This window comes from Numenius arquata, chromosome 6 (genome assembly GCF_964106895.1).
Source record: "Numenius arquata chromosome 6, bNumArq3.hap1.1, whole genome shotgun sequence".
Lineage (NCBI taxonomy): Eukaryota > Metazoa > Chordata > Aves > Charadriiformes > Scolopacidae > Numenius > Numenius arquata.
Window position 1 is genome coordinate 66139831 of NC_133581.1, and position 16495 is coordinate 66156325.

The 16495-nt window shown below is 53.9% G+C and overlaps 1 protein-coding gene across 1 annotated transcript; it reads right to left on the reverse strand.

Annotated features, from left to right (window-relative positions):
* Positions 1-614: 614 nt before the first annotated feature.
* On the reverse strand, positions 615-8429 carry LGALS3 (galectin 3). The gene is made up of 7 exons (XM_074149514.1): positions 8332-8429; positions 5217-5250; positions 5055-5077; positions 4349-4750; positions 4050-4138; positions 2541-2709; positions 615-898 (listed from the first exon to the last, which is right to left on the reverse strand). The coding sequence occupies exons 3-7, from the start codon at positions 5070-5072 to the stop codon at positions 743-745; spliced, it is 834 nt and encodes a 277-aa protein (XP_074005615.1). The 5' UTR covers positions 5073-5077; positions 5217-5250; positions 8332-8429; the 3' UTR covers positions 615-742.
* Positions 8430-16495: the final 8066 nt, after the last annotated feature.

Below are 16495 nucleotides of genomic sequence, written 5' to 3' on the forward strand. Positions count from 1 at the left end.
TTTTTGCAGACGAGCCCCGGAGAATGACTCACGGAGAAAAGAACAGCTATTATTTGGTTGTGTGGTGTTGGTGTTTTTTTTTTTTTTTTTTTCCTTTTTTTACCAGCCTGACTCACGGAGTGAAATCGCCAATAAACCTCCCCACCCCTGAAACCAGCCCTGACTCACAGGGAGGAGATAAAGGGGAGGGAGACACAAGGCTCGTGACCTGTCCCGTGGAGGACGTAACGCTGGTATGAACTGGATCCCCCTTTGGGAGGGGAACAAGGGAGAGGAGTCACTTTTCCAGCCACGTTCCAGGGTTTTCCTTCCTCCAGCTCTCAACCCTCTCTCCAAATACCTAATTCTGGTCAGGATCACAGGCTCCTGTTCTCCCAATTTTCCCATGTTTCCTAGAGGACAATCCAGTGCGGTGACGCTTGTGTGAATCACCCGCAACCCATTCAGGGCCTGATCCCTTTCCCCCTCCTCCCCACGGGGATGAGCTTCGGTCCTTTGCTGCCCCATTTCCCTTCTCCCAGTGAAAAAGGAATTTTTCATTCCAGCTACGGAGCACTTAGAACTCAGAAAATTCCACAGCTGAGCTCAGATTGCTGCAGGACGTCGCGGCTTTTGAGGTCTTACCCGAAACAGATTTTATTTGTGAAAGTACATTTTATTACTTCAAAATATTCCCCTAAGAAGGCACTTCTTAAGCCGTATTAAAGAGCGCTGGGTTTGCATTAAAATGACCCGGCCGTAGCTATATCATGGTCGGGGTGACGCTGGTGAGAGCGATGTCCCCCGCGATGCAGAGCTTGGTGACCTCGTTCAGCTTCTTCTCGCGGAAGTTGTACTGCAGCAAGTGAGCGTCGTCCACCGCCACCTTGAAGTGATCCACCTCGCACAGGATCTGGAGCTGAAACACAACCCCCAGAAGACAAACCCATCAGATTTTTGCCCAGAGAAGCTGTGGCTGCCCCATCCCTGGAGGGGTTCAAGGCCAGGTTGGACGGGGCTTTGAGCAACCTGGTCTGGTGGGAGGTGTCCCTGCCCATGGCAGGGGGTTGGAACTGGATGGTCTTTAAGGTCCCTTCTAACCCAAACCATTCTATGATTTCTTTTAGGAAGATGCTTTAAGCCACAGACTTGGGCAGGTTGGCACTGGCCAAAGGCTGCTGCCAGCCCAGTCCAGCCCGGTGGCACATGGAAGAGCTGGAGCGGCAACTCGGGTGAGCTCTGCCTTCCTCCCAGCCCTGCCCTACTCTTCCTCCTTCGTGTTTTAGCCCGTGGTTTCTGCCTCCTCATGTCTCTGACGGCTCATATGGTGAGAGGCCACATCCTCATCACAGGTGAACCAACTTTGCAGGAGAAAAAGCTGGTGAAGAGACCTTGGCTGCTGGCCTGGTTTGAGCGACACAATTTCTCTTTCAATAATTTTACTTTTCGGCAAGGTCTCCTCTAATCCTTGGGAAAACTGCATTTGAGAATGCAGTTGTGAAAATATGTACTTTATCGCCAGTTCTGAGATGCGGGTTCCAAGGTCTCAGTGTTTCCAGCTCCCCAGGTGCGGGGATGAGGAGGAGCGAGACCCGGGCGCTTGACCCAAGCTGCCAACAGGGTTATTTCATACCATGAACGGCACATTCCATGGAAACGAGAAAGTTTGCTGAGGAGTTCTCTCTCTCTCTCTCTCCCTTGATGGCTGCCATCCTGAGAACTCATTGCCCCGGTGCTGGACTGAGTATGATCCTTGTGTATTTTATATTGGGATTGGGATCAATGTAGAATCACAGAATGGTTTGGGTTGGAAGGGACCTTAAAGATCACCAGGTTCCAACCCCCTGCCATGGGCAGGGACACCTCCCACCAGACCAGGTTGCTCAAAGCCCCATCCAACCTGGCCTTGAACCCCTCCAGGGATGGGGCAGCCACAGCTTCTCTGGGCAACCTGGGCCAGGGTCTCACCACCCTCACAGCAAAGAATTCCTTCCCCAGATCCCATCTCAACCTCCCCTCTTGCAGTTTAAACCCACTTCCCCTCATCCTATGTTAATTATCTAGTCTTATTCTATTAAACCTGTTCATATTTCAGCCCTTGAGTTTCCTTGTTTTTCCCAATTCCCCTTCCCGGGTGGGGAGGGGTCATGGGGTGAGAGAATAATTGTTTAAACGCCAATAAATTGTTGGGGGTTCCTCAAACCAGAACAGCTGCTAACGGGGAAAACGCGGTAGAGAAACCTGCCCCAACAACCGCCCTTGTGGTGTAAATAAGGAGGCTTTAATAACAAATGGGAATAACAGGAGTGGGGAGAAGTTACACCCCGAGGACCCGGACCTGCTGGAGGAGGTAAGAAGCTCGGGGGTGGGTGCTGTAGGACCTGCTGTGCTGGAAACCAGGGAAGAACCCAGAAACTGCTCCAAAAGCACCTTTTGGAGAGGATTCCTGTGCAAAAGCATCGATGTCCTTACAGCGAGTCCTGTTACACAGCCCTGGCCAAACCCTCCCAGCGTTAAAACGACATTAAAAATGAGTTTGAGGAGGTGGGGTTTTTTGTTACCTTGAAAGGTTTTCCAGCTTCAAATGGAAACCTCGGAGCCGTCCTCTCCTCCTTTCCCCAGTTATTCTGGAACATGGAATTACAGACGATGACTCTCCTGTTGTCCTCCTTGAAGCGGGGATTGAAGTGGAAGGCGACGTCGTTCCCTCTCTTGAAATCCAGGGAAAACCTGCAACGGCAACAACGAATTCGCTGCTTTTCCTCCAAAAGCCTCGGGCTCTGCTTCCCAAAAACCAGGAGCGAGTGGGCAGGAAAAAACCTAAAATATAGATCCCTTTGGGCGATTTACACTTTTTTTTTTTTTTTTAGCGTAATATTTGATTGTCACTGAATTTCACTGAATTTTTAGAGTTGGAAGGGACCATAAAGATCATCTAGTCCAACTCCCCTGCCGAAGCAGGATTGCCCAGAGCGTGTCAGAGCATGTTACTCAGGACTGCATCCAGGCGGGTCTTGAAAATCTCCGGAGAAGGGGACTTCACACCCTCCCTGGGCAGCCTGTTCCAGGGCTCTGGCACCCTCACCGTGAAGAAGTTTCTTCTCATGTTTGAGTGGAACCTCTTGTGTTCCAGCTTGTGCCCGTTGCCCCTCGTCCTCTCACTGGCAACCACTGAAAAGAGTCTGGCTCCCTCCTCCTTCAACCCACCCTTCAGATACTTATAAGCATTGATAAGGTCTCCCCTCAGCCTTCTCTTCTCCAGGCTAAAGTGTCCCAGCTCTCTCAGCCTTTCTTCATAAGGGAGATGCTCCAATCCTTGAATCATCCTCGTTGCCCTTCGCTGGACTCTTTCCAGTAGTTCCCTGTCCCTCTGGAACTGGGGAGCCCAGAACTGGATGCAGTATTCCAGTTGTGGCCTCACCAGTGCAGAGTAGAGGGGGAGAATGACTTCCCTCGACCTACTGGCCACACTCTTCCCTAGGCAGCCCAGGATTCCGTTGGCCTTCCTGGCCACAAGAGCACACTGCTTGCTCATTGTCATTTTGCTGTCTACCAGGACCCCCAGATCTTTCTCTTCAGAACTTGACTCCAGCAGGTCCACCCCTAACCTGTATCGGTGCCTGACATTCTTCTTCCCCAGGTGCAGGACCCTACACTTTTCCCTGTTGAACCTCATGAGGTTCTTCCTTGCCCAGCTCTCCAGCCTGTCCAGGTCTGGCTGGATGGCGGCACGGCCCTCCGGGGTGTCAGCCACCCCTCCCAGTTTGGTGTCATCAGCCAACTTGCTGAGGATACACTCGGTCCCCTCGTCCAGGTCGCTGATGAATATGTTGAACAGGACAGGACCAAGTATTGACCCCTGGGGGACACCACTGGTTACAGGCCTCCAGCTTGAACCTGCTCCATTAATCGTTACCCTTTGGGTCCTGTCACACAGCCAGTTCTCAATCCACCTCGGGTGGATTTTACACCAGGCAGGTGTTATTCAGGGGGTGGAAAGCAAATTCCAGCCTCCCTACCCCAGCCAGCAGGATGGACCCCTCCATGGAACCCCCTCCCACCCCCGGTACCTGTTTGGGTTGGGGTTGACGGTCCCCGTGATGGTTATGAGGAGCCGAGGGACGAGTCCTCCCTGCAGGGGCAGCTCGAAGGGCACTTTCTGGGAGACAACGGGGGATTTGGTGTCAGCAGAAAAAACACCTCCAACGTGACAACACACCGGGGCAGCCCCGTGACACGGCGACCACCCACGGTGGTCATGGTGACCACCATCCCCTTGGGGACAGCCAGCCCCAGGTCCCTCCCGTGGCCAAGCCAAAATCAGGCAGCAAAAGACCCAGAAACCCTTATAATATGATGGAGTCGTTACCATGGGAGGGGTCGGTCCCCCCTGCGGAGTGGGTGACCCAAATCCAGGGCCACTGGCCGGTTGTCCTGGGGCGGGATACGGCCCTGGTCCTGCTGATGCTCCTGGATATGGTCCTGGTCCTGCTGGTCCTCCTGGATATGGCCCTGGTGCTCCAGGATATGCTCCCGGTGCTCCAGGGTATGCTCCCGGTGCTCCAGGATATGCTCCTGGTGCTCCAGGATATGCTCCCGGTGCTCCAGGGTATGCTCCCGGTGCTGTTGGGGCGCCGGGATAAGCCCCCGCAGGACCAGGATAGCCTGGGAAGCCCCCAGGAGCCGGCGGCTGGTTCCCCCAGGAGGGCCAGCCTTGGGGCTGGGGGGCAGAGGGGTTCGGGTTGTTGCCGGTGGACAAGGCGTCGGATAACTGGGGATAGAGGGAAGAGGAGGAGGGTTAGAGGGGGGGTGATGTGAACCCTGGGGTCAGGCCAAGTCCTTCAACACCCAGGTTTTGTGGCCACGAGCCCAGCGGCTCCTCACTTGAGGGCCTGGGCTGATGGTTCCAGAAAACCAGTAAGCGCTGGTGTAACTGGGGCGGATCGGGGGAGTTAGGCAGGGTGGCGCCGCCGCGCTCCCACCCCGGCCAAAGGTCCCCACTTGGAGGCAATTAAACAATCGCAGCCCCCACCGGTTTGTGGGGTGGTTTTTTTTTTAAAGCAAGCCCTACTTACAGAGAAACCGTCCGACATCTTTCCTAGAAGAAAGAAAGAAAAAAAAAAAAAAGATGCTCAAATCATTTTTAACATACAGCATCCAAAAAAATAGGGATTTTGGGGAAGAGTTACAGTTTACAGCGACAACGGGCTGGAAACTGGTAAGTCCCCGTCACGTACCTGCCGGGCTCCGGAACAAACCCTCCTCTGAGACCTGCGGGAGAAAGCCGGGATCACCACCACGAGCGGCTCCGGGGGTGAATCCAACCCAAATCCCACCCCCCCACCCCCTTCCCAGGATGACGTGGACCACCGCGGGGCTGATGTCCATGCAACGCCACGGTTGACCTCGCGACCACCTTGCCGGTGCCAAGCGGGGAGGGGACACGGGACCGCGGGGACCTGGGGCTGCTCTGCCCCGAGAGCTCTCGGCTCCCTCCAGCCTCTCCAGGGGGTTTCGGTGGGTTTTTGCTCTTTGCTCGCGCAGCATCGCAAACCAGGCGAGGACCCTCGTCCTCCGCGAAGCATGGCTCGGTGTGGAACTCTGCGTTTGAGCCCCAAACACACACACACGCACACCCCCAAATACACCCCCCCCAAAAAATACCCCCCCAAAAAACCCCACCCGTGCCAGGTCTGCTGTGCTCCCGAGTCAGGAAGATTTATTCCAGCCTCAAAACACTTTTTATAAAGGAAAAAAAAACCCCAAAGGGCAGTGCGGCGAGATGTTCTTTCTGGCTCCAGCGGACACGGGGTCACCTCCCTGCCCTGGTTGCGGGGTGCCGGCCGGCTGTGCGGGACTCCGGGTGACACCCACACCCCCGCAGTGGCTTTGACCTGCAGACTGGCTGGCGTTACCCACTTCCCCCTCCCCGAGGCATCATCACAGAATCCCAGAGTGGCAGGGGTGGGAAGGGACGCTGGAGATCATCTCCTCCAACCCTCTGCCAAAGGAGGGTCACCCAGAGCAGGTTGCACAGGAACGCGTCCAGGTGGGGTTTGAATGTCTCCAGAGAAGGAGACTCCACCACCTCTCTGGGCAGCCTCTTCCAGGGCTCTGCCACCCTCACAGGAAAGAAGTTCCTCCTCATGTTGAGATGGAACTTCCCGTGTTCCAGCTTGTGCCCATTGCCCCTTGTCCTGTCACCGGGCACCTCTGAGAAGAGCCTGGCCCCATCCTCCTGACACCCGCCCTTTAGATGTTGCCCAGCATGGATGAGGTCCCCTCTCAGCCTTCTCTTCTCCAGGCTGAACAGCCCCAGGTCTCTCAGCCTTTCCTCAGCAGAGAGATGCTCCAGCCCCCGAGCATCTTTGTGGCCCTCCAGAATCACGGAAGGGCAGGGGTTGGAAGGGACCTTTGGAGATCATCTAGTCCAACCCCCTGCCGAAGCGGGAGAAGATCATCCCGGAGAAGATTTCCATAAAACATTAAGGGGCTGGAAAACCAGCAGAGCGCATCGGGAGACACGCAGCCACCCCACGACACGCTTGCAGCAGGTGAGAGAAGGGTGGCACCCACGGGTGGGGGTCCCTTTTTTTCCCCCCCCACGCATCCCCCGCTGGCCCCACATGGGCCGGAGGGGACGGCGGGAGGGACACACGTGCCACCGGCCGCTCCGGGCCAGCGGATAAAAGCTGCTTTACAAGTTTTGTGAGTCCACACCGAGCCACTCTGCCGTGGCAGGGTCAAACGCCGCGTACCTGCCCGGGCGCAGGAACGGCCGCGGCCCGGAGCCGGATTCCTCCCGTCAAAGGGAGCATTCATAAGAGAAGGGGGGGAAAAAAAAAATATTTAAAAAAAAAAAAAAAAATTAAAAAAAAAAAGAAAAAAAAGGGAGAGGCAGAAACGGGGAAAGAAAAGGAAAATTCCAAATTGAAAACAGAGAAGGAAAATTGTCTCTGAAGGAAACATTCGGAGACACAAAGGTCGGGGCAAATCTGGCCGCGCTGCCTGAGGAATAACACCACCACTCCCCCCCCCCGGCAAGTTTTCAACAACCAACAAACATTCATCCTCCTGACACCGCCCCCCCCTCCGATTTTTAAGCCGATCTTTCGACCGGCATCCAGCAGCCCCGACTGTTTGAACAGCCCGTGTCTCCCAAAGCTTTTATTTGCCTCCCGGGGTATTTTTAAGCCCTTGGGTTTGCCGTTTGCTCGCAGGGTGAAGCCGGGGCGGGGGGGACACGCGGCTCCCGCAGACCCCCCAGGGCTGGATGGATCCAGCCGGGTGGGCTTCGATGGAGCCACAGGCTGCGATGGCTTGGGGTGCTCCGGCGAGGGACAACGCCAGCTCCTACGGGGCGCAGCCCCAAATCTTCCCCCTGGAGCAATTTTGCTCCCTTGCACGGATTTTTTATTGCCAGAGGGACGGCGCGGCAGGAGTCTCCCTGCAGGGACTGGGGTGGCCGATTTGATATTTGTAACCAAATTCTTGAAAAAAACCCCAACTATTCCTGCTGTCACCGAGCTTGGAGCCTGGTGGTCACCCCGTCCTCTCCCCGTCACTGCGGTGTTGTAGCTCTTGGACATCTCTCCTTCTGGAAATGGGATTGTTTGCCGGCTGCCGGGGGCATGGGAAGGGTTTTTCTCCCACCCGCAGCCCCCGGGCAGCTCTGCCCTTGGGTAGTGCCTCAAAGGTGCATTTCCAACACCATTTGGGCTGCCGAAATTGAACTTACTCCAGCTCTCCGAGCTCTCACCGACCCGACGGGGGATCGGCCGCAGGGAACATCCCAAGGCAGACGCCTATAAAGCACCCCGAGTATTTTCTAGATCCACGCAAAGTGGGAAAACTTCTACTTGGGAAAGAAACAGAAGGTTTCTTCCCTTCGGTGCCATTTCTGCAGCGGCTTTCTGGGATGCCTCCAGCCTCCCACGCACTTCCGTGGGGATTTTGGGGCACGGGCAGGGCTACCCCGGCACCCTGCGAGCTGCAAACAGCCTTAATAACTCCTGAATATTCACCCAGGCACCCCCCCTAAAGCCAGCGAGTGCTTTACATACGCTCCGGCTGCTGTTATTAACCACGGAGCCCACGGTTAGAGAGCCACAGAGGGTGTCCCACCTCCCACTCCCACGCAGAAGGGGACAAGAGCAGCCTTAACCCTTTATTTGCAAGGCAATACGTGCTTTAACCCCCTGCTCCCACCCGGGACACCCCCTGGGTGATGTGCTGGGGGGATAAGCCCACCCTTAACCCTTTCTTTGCAAGGCAATACGTGCCTTAATCCCACTCCTGCCCCCCCGCCCCGTTCCCACTCGGGACCCCCGCGGGTGGGAAGCATCCACTCACCCTACGGTGCGACGACTTGACTTTCGGTGATGGCTCCTGGGACTGGAAACCCACGGGAAACGGGTGGCCCCGACACGGAAGCGGGGACCTCGCCTCCTCGGGGCGGGGACGGGGCGGGGATGCTCCGGGAGATGCCGCCCACGGGTATCCCGGGGGATGCTCCGGGAGATGCAACCCGGGGGGTTCCCGGGGATGCTCCGGGAGATGCAGCCGGGGGGGACCCCGGGGGATGCTCCGGGAGATGCAGCCGGGGGGGACCCCGGGGATGCTCTGGGAGATGCAGCCGGGGGGTCCCCAGGGATGCTCCGGGAGATGCAGCTGGGGGGGACCCCGGGGATGCTCCGGGAGATGTAGCCAGGGGGGACGCCGGGGGATGCTCCGGGAGATGCAGCTGGGGGGGACCCCGGGGATGCTCCGGGAGATGCAGCCGGGGGGGACCCCGGGGGATGCTCCGGGAGATGCAGCCGGGGGGGACCCCGGGGATGCTCCGGGAGATGCAGCCGGGGGGTCCCCAGGGATGCTCCGGGAGATGCAGCCGGGGGGGACCCCGGGGGATGCTCCGGGAGCCGCCAGCCGGCGGCTCCCAGAGCATCCCCCGGGGTCCCCCCCAGCTGGGAAAGTCATAGCAGCACAAGAACATCATTTTATTTCCCTTAATTAAGTGGTGACCCCACCAAGGGGCAAAACTACACAGGGGAAAATTTGGGTTTCCCGTGTTTTATGTCTCGAGTGGGTTTATGTCCAGGCTTGGAGGGGGCGTCTATTTCCACACATCAGAGGTTTTCTTTTTCCTCAGAAGTTAAAATAAACACAAATAAGTAAAATAAAGTAAAATACGAATTTAGTTATAAATTTTAAAGGTTTTCTGCTTCTTTCCGGAGACTGCCAAGAAGAATAAAAGCTGAAAAAGCTTTGTTTTTCACCCGATGCAGCAAGAACCGCTGCTGGAAAACTGTTAGCGGCGGCTGTAATTTCAACGAGCGTGGTTTTACTGCACGTTAAGGGTGAATCATCTCCTGTTCCTCAGCTGCCTTCACAGCTCAGAGCAACGGGAAAGAAAAAGGCGTGTTTGAAGGCTGCAATTCTGACCTTCTGCATGGAGAGAAGAGGAAGGAGAAGGAGAAGGAGAAGGAGAAGGAGAAGGAGAAGGAGAAGGAGAAGGAGAAGGAGAAGGAGAAGGAGAAGGAGAAGGAGAAGGAGAAGGAGAAGGAGAAGGAGAAGGAGAAGGAGAAGGAGAAGGAGAAGGAGAAGGAGAAGGAGAAGGAGAAGGAGAAGGAGAAGGAGAAGGAGAAGGAGAAGGAGAAGGAGAAGGAGAAGGAGAAGGAGAAGGAGAAGAGAGAAAGAGGAGAGAAAGAGGAGAGAAGAGAAGGAGAAGAGAAGGAGAAGAGAAGGAGAAGAGAAGGAGAAGAGAAGGAGAAGAGAAGGAGAAGAGAAGGAGAAGAGAAGGAGAAGAGAAGGAGAAGAGAAGGAGAAGAGAAGGAGAAGAGAAGGAGAAGGGAGAAAGAGAGGAGAAGGAGAAGGAGAAGGGAGAAAGAGAGGAGAAGGAGAAGGAGAAGGAGAAGGAGAAGGAGAAGGAGAAGGAGAAGGAGAAGGAGAAGGAGAAGGAGAAGGAGAAGGAGAAGGAGAAGGAGAAGGAGAAGGAGAAGGAGAAGGAAGAAAGAGGAGAGAAAGAGAGGAGAAGAGAAGGAGAAGAGAAGGAGGAGAAGGAGAAGGAGAAGGAGAAGGAGAAGGAGAAGGAGAAGGAGAAGGAGAAGGAGAAGGAGAAGGAGAAGGAGAAGGAGAAGGAGAAGGAGAAGGAGAAGGAGAAGGAGAAGGAGAAGGAGAAGGAGAAGGAGAAGGAGAAGGAGAAGGAGAAGGAGAAGGAGAAGGAGAAGGAGAAGGAGAAGGGAGAAAGAGAGGAGAAGGAGAAGGAGAAGGAGAAGGAGAAGGAGAAGGAGAAGGAGAAGGAGAAGGAGAAGGAGAAGGAGAAGGAGAAGGAGAAGGAGAAGGAGAAGGAGAAGGAGAAGGAGAAGGAGAAGGAGAAGGAGAAGGAAGAAAGAGGAGAGAAAGAGAGGAGAAGAGAAGGAGAAGAGAAGGAGGAGAAGGAGAAGGAGAAGGAGAAGGAGAAGGAGAAGGAGAAGGAGAAGGAGAAGGAGAAGGAGAAGGAGAAGGAGAAGGAGAAGGAGAAGGAGAAGGAGAAGGAGAAGGAGAAGGAGAAGGAGAAGGAGAAGGAGAAGGGGAAGATTTCAGTTGGAAGGGACCAACAACGATCATTTATTCCAGCTGCCCGATGGCTGTCAGGGCTGACCAGAGGTTATTAAGGGACACACACTTTAATTGGTGTCATTCAAGACGTAGAGAACACCTCTTGAGGGCAGTGGCTGAACTAAACAGCTTAGTTGAAACTGCAGCTGATACCCAAAAAAAGGCAAAAATCCGTTGAGTTAGGGTTTAATGAATTTTAGTATAATTCCTCCCTGCTCATCTCTGCTTATCTAAAAGACTGGGCTTTAAAAGAGGGCAGCCTCCTCCCTGCTGTGGATTTGGGCATCCCTCAGCTTCGTATAATATTTATCACAGGGATTCAGACCCAGCTGGAGCGTGTAAAAACGCCGCAGGCTGAGGAGAGGTGCCCGGGATGCCCGAGGGAGGGATGGAGTGCCCCTCCTCGGGATGCTCCGCTGGGGGAACACTTGAGGAGGGGGTGCTGCTTCCCTCGCCTTTCTCAGCACCCAAACCTCACCACAGGCACCGCGACACCTCTGGGGGACGTTTTAGGGCAAAGGGACTCACAGAGGATTTAAAAACAGTAAGTTTAAAGGATCCCTGGTAGGTTGGGTGAGTATCTGGAGCTGCCCGAGTCGGTAACGCAAGGGGAAGGAGCTCGCTGCTTTTCATAACACCACTTCAAGTTCTTGCTCCAGCATCTTTCCAAAACATGGCCTTCCTGGGAGTGTGTTAACGAAGAGGTGTACGTGTTCATAAAGCTGATTAAAGCAATTAAGCAGGTACTGGCAACTTCTGCCTTCCCAGATAAGGCTGTATTAACTCATTAGTTCACCGCTTTTTCCCTTCCTCCCTAAGACTCCTCCCAAACCGTCTTCGGCAAGAGAGATTTTCATTAAAAACCTGCCTCGCTATTTTCAGGCTTTCACTCGGAGGCTCCAAACATTTGCCAAAGAGGGTTTTGCCTGGTTTTTTTTTCCCCAGTTCCAACGCCACAACCTTCGTGCTTCCAGTTACGCAACAGACACATGGTGTTAAAAAGATAAATAATAATAATAATAAAAAAAATAAAAATATGCTTAACCGAAAGGGAAAACACAAAATCTGAGCTAATTTCTTCGCTTCAACAAACCCAGCGGCAGGGAGGATGGCGAGAGAGCGTCCCTCCCGCATTCACGGGGTGGGTGCCCCAGAGCCCTTTGCAGGCAGGGCTGCGGAACGGCCGCGTTTCCCGGTTCCGCTCCATCGGAGTCAGCGGGTGGTGACTCACCGGGTCGGACAGGGGGGGTGCGGCGGCTGCGGTTTCCCAGCTTTCCCTCCTGGAACGGAGCAAAGCCAGCGGCGGGATTTTGCTGCCGGAGGAAGGCAACGCTCCGGCTCTGTAGGAGAAGATCGCGGCGATCACTTCTTTTCCCTTGCGGCATCACAACGCCTGCGCGGCCCAGGGCTGGCTGCTTGCACAAGCGGGTGGAAAAAAAGTAATTTCTGAAAAATAAGCATAGATTTGTCGGTTTTTTCTTTAAGCACTCTCTTGCTTTAGAGACTCTTAATGTAAAACGCAGCCCCGCGTGGTGCGGCGTGTAACTTAAAGCCCCGAGGTGCAAACCCAAGGGGTGGGAGAGAGACGAGGACACAGGCTCGGCCATCAGGTCACCCTGTCTCTCGGGGATGTACGCTCTGATGTGCCCTTCACTGTGGCCAAACACGTCCTCTAAACGCTATTTACTTTCCCCATTTTAAAATACCCAGCGTTTATCTGACAGACAAATGATATTTAGTGGCTACCCAGCAATACAGCTAGAGATGTGCTAATTAGCTCAATTCCACAATGGCTCAGGGTCGGTCCAGGACTGGGACTAACTCACCCACCAACTAAGCTATAGGCTGGGAGAGTTGGGATTGATCAGCCTGGAGAAGAGAAGGCTCCAGGGAGACCTTATTGCAGCCTTCCAGTACCTGAAGGGGGCTCCAGGAGAGATGGGGAGGGACTCTGGATGAGGGAGGGGAGCCACAGGATGAGGGGTAACGGTTTTAAGCTGCAAGAGGGGAGATTGAGATGAGATCTCAGGAAGAAATTCTTTGCTGTGAGGGTGGTGAGACCCTGGCCCAGGTTGCCCAGAGAAGCTGTGGCTGCCCCATCCCTGGAGGGGTTCAAGGCCAGGCTGGATGGGGCTTTGAGCAACCTGGTCTGGTGGGAGGTGTCCCTGCCCAGGGCAGGGGCTGTTGGAACTCGATGATCTTTAAGGTCCCTTCCAACCCAAACCATTCTACGATTCTATGATTAACTCTGGGTTCCCAAGACACTCAGGCACCATCACAGTACACAGTAACACACCTTATTAAACATTTTCCTGCAGCAATAACCTGCTCTGCAATAGTTTCAAAGTGCCGTCTGTTGATTGCCTGCCACTGTGTCACAGCAATGTTTATCATTGGGTTAATTAACTACGTACTGCCTTTTAAACTAAAGAAGCCATTTAAGCTGAAGAAGACTGAGTAGACAAAAAAAATTAATTAATGGAGACTGGATGGCAGAAGCCAGGAGAGCGAGCAGAGGTGGGAGGAGAGCAGGGGGCTGGAGCAGTATCCCCCTCGTGCCACCACAGGGGCAGGGACCGGAGGAGGTGGCCGGCTGTGCCACCCCAGTGGCTCAGGCATCCCTTGTCCTCTGCAGGAGAGGGGCAGGAGGATGCTGAGTTGAGCTGCTTCAGGCTTGAGGGCTGGTTTGTTCTTAAAGAACCGTTTAAAAAAATATATAAACATTTTTATTCATAATATATATATCTACACATAAACATATATACACACACACACTAAAAAAACATATAAAAAAGACAGTGTGCAAATACAAATCAGAATTATCAACCCTGTACTTGGTGCCAGTGCCCTTTACTCTACGCTGACTCACAGCAGGAGTTAATGTCCTCTGCACCTTCTATTCCTGCGGATGCCGAGGCTCTCGGAGGCGAAAGACCTCGCCTCGATGGCCGATCTGTCTCTGTAACGTTAAATAACTTTAAAGTAATCATTTCCAACTGCTTATGGGAAATTCATAAACGGAAAGCTGCTTCTCTCCTGTCTGCTTGAGAGCAAATGAATGGGGAGGAAATGAAACCAGGGGGCAAGCAGCTCGATGGCACGAGGGATCCGCTCCCCTTTACGGAGCGGAACGACGCACCCCCGCGTGATGATTTTCACCAGTCTCATGATTTCTGGGGCCTGACTGGTGCGTGGGGTTGGCAGCAACCACCACATGCAACGTTTGGGCAGCAGCTCTACCCCAAATCCCACCAGGGCTAAATTCAGCCGCTGTCTCTCCTTCCTCCCCCTCCAACCTCCCAGGCTGGGGAACGGGAACCACCACGTCATCACCTCCTTTTCTGAAGACACAGGAATGAGGAATTAGGTGCCACAGCTGCCTTGGCACCTCCCTGAGATGTCACCGCAGCCCCAGCCCTGTGTGCCAGCGGCTGAGTCACCTCCGACTCGCCACCTCGCCGCAGCTCAGTGAAAGCAGGCAATGGGACTGTCCTCCATGTCCTCCCAGGACTTTGGAAACCAGCCTCCTGCAGGGAACCAGGGCCCCGCTCCTCCCCATCCAGCCCTTTTTGGGGAGACGGCCCATTCAAGAGCTTCCTTGGCTACATTACTCACCGCCCCCAACGTGGCCCTGCTCTAGAGCTAGGGAAAAATTCAATGCAGAGGAAGGTCAAGAACTTCCAGAACTTAAGTTGGATGGTAAAGAAAGCAAAAGCAGCAGAAAGAGAGCATGGATGCTCGCAGCACCATCCCTGAGGCTCACGTGTACCTCCATGAGTACGAGCAAGTCTGGACTTGCTGTCTCTGTCCTGTAGCAGCTCCCTTTTATTCTCTCTTTAGAAAGCACAAAGCAAAACTCCTGCCTTTGTAGCTTCCTTCTCCTAGAAAACAGAGAACTGGGGGAAAAGGGCAGCTCCTCCAGATCCCTCCTGCTCCGACAGTACCAGGAGAACGGCAAGTCCACACCCAGAAAGCTCCGCACGGCTTCTAATGCTGATGCTGTAGATGAGAAAAAAACATGCTAGTTTGAAGCTTTTAGAATCATGGAATGGTTTGGGTTGGAAGGGACCTTAAAGATCATCCAGTTCCAACCCCCCTGCCCTGGGCAGGGACACCTCCCACCAGACCAGGTTGCTCAAAGCCCCATCCAGCCTGGCCTTGAACCCCTCCAGGGATGGAGCAGCCACAGCTTCTCTGCGCAACCTGGGCCAGGGTCTCACCACCCTCACAGTCAAGAATTTCTTTCTAATCTCTCCTCTAAATCTCCCCTCTTTTAGTTTAAAACCGTTACCCCTCGTCCTATCGCTACACTCCCTGATAATTTTGATGATGATTTTATACTATTAAAGATGACTAAATGAGAAGCACTTTGCACTTGACGTGCTGATCTGAGCATTAAGTTGCTTTCCAAGCATTGAACAAATCTTGTAGCAATTTGAGCAATTTCAGAAGTCCTCAAAACACCCCGACTTCAAAATTCATGGTAACTACCTCCTCCTCCTCACGTTATTAACTAACTGGGTGGGAAATCCCTACAGCGATTCCAAATGCCTGTGTAGATGGGGTGAAAGACCCCCATGGCTTGGTTGCCACCAAAAAGACAAGGTCCTACTGCTTTTCTTGGCCATGCTCTGTGCTTGCCCAAACATGCAGCCAACTCATCCAGCCTTATAGAAAACTAATCCAGCCTATAAAGCCAAAAGGAGGGGTGCTTTCTTGCAGGAGGCGATTGGATCAGTCCAAGCCTACCCCCACCAAAGCCAGGGTGGAACCCTGGTGTCCCTTTGGGTGTAGCACCAGGAGATCGAGGAAGCAGGTGGAGGGCCCTGCTGGCTTTTTACCTCCAGCTGGCCCAGGCTCAGCTTTACCAGGGGAAAGATGCTCTATAAGGAGAGTAGAAGCCCTGCGTGATACCACCACACACGGGGAGATGTATACGAAGCCATCGTTACTGCCAGGTGAAACGAGCTCAGTTCAGTCAGTTCATTGACTTTCCTTCTCTGCTGCCCGGCTCTTGATGCTAGATTTTTGCAGAGCACAGAAATTCGCTCTCCTGTGAATCCTCACGCTAAACAGGGTTCAGGATTAAATCTCGTGTACGGCATGCCTGTGTTCTTCCTGTAGAAGTCAAACCCACCACAGCCCGTGCAAGGATGCGAGTGTCAAGGCCATCTCCCAAACAGTGCTGTACGTCACTAAAACGGGGTTGCTTTCCCCCATTTTTTATCAAGTTCGGTGTTAAAAATAATCAATACCAGATCCAGCCTTCCCTGGCAGGGAGGATTTGCCAGGAGGGCTCGGAGCAGCACTGCTGCCCTCTGCTGATGGCAGCAGGACAGTGGATCTGCAGCCACCAGCTGGGAGAGCAGCAACGCAGAGGGACCACACCAGGCTTTGCTTGGTCACACCAGTCAGGAGCTCGTTTTTCCAGCATCCGATTTTTCTTTGACAGACTCAGAGCAGTTTTTTTTCCTCGGTGTCCCTCCACAGACGCTCTCTTTTTAGCTGCTTACTCTGAGAGCCAGTGGAGACCAACAGGAGAAGGTACAACAGAGGGCTGCAAAGGCGATCAGAGGCCTAGAACATCTCTCTTACGAGGAAAGGCTGAGGGACTTGGGCCTTTTTAGTCTGGAGAAGAGAAGACTGAGGGGGGATCTGATCAACACCTATAAATACTTAAAGGGTGGGTGTCAGGAGGATGGGGCCAGTCTTTTTTCAGTGGTGCCCAGGGACAGGACAAGAGGGAACGGGCACAAACTTGAGCATAAGAAGAAGTTCCACCTAAACACGAGGAGGAACTTCTTCCCTGTGAGGGTGGCAGAGCCCTGGAACAGGCTGCCCAGAGAGGTGGTGGAGTCTCCTTCTCTGGAGACATTCAAAACCCACCTGCACACGTTCCTGTGCAACCTGCTCTGGGTGG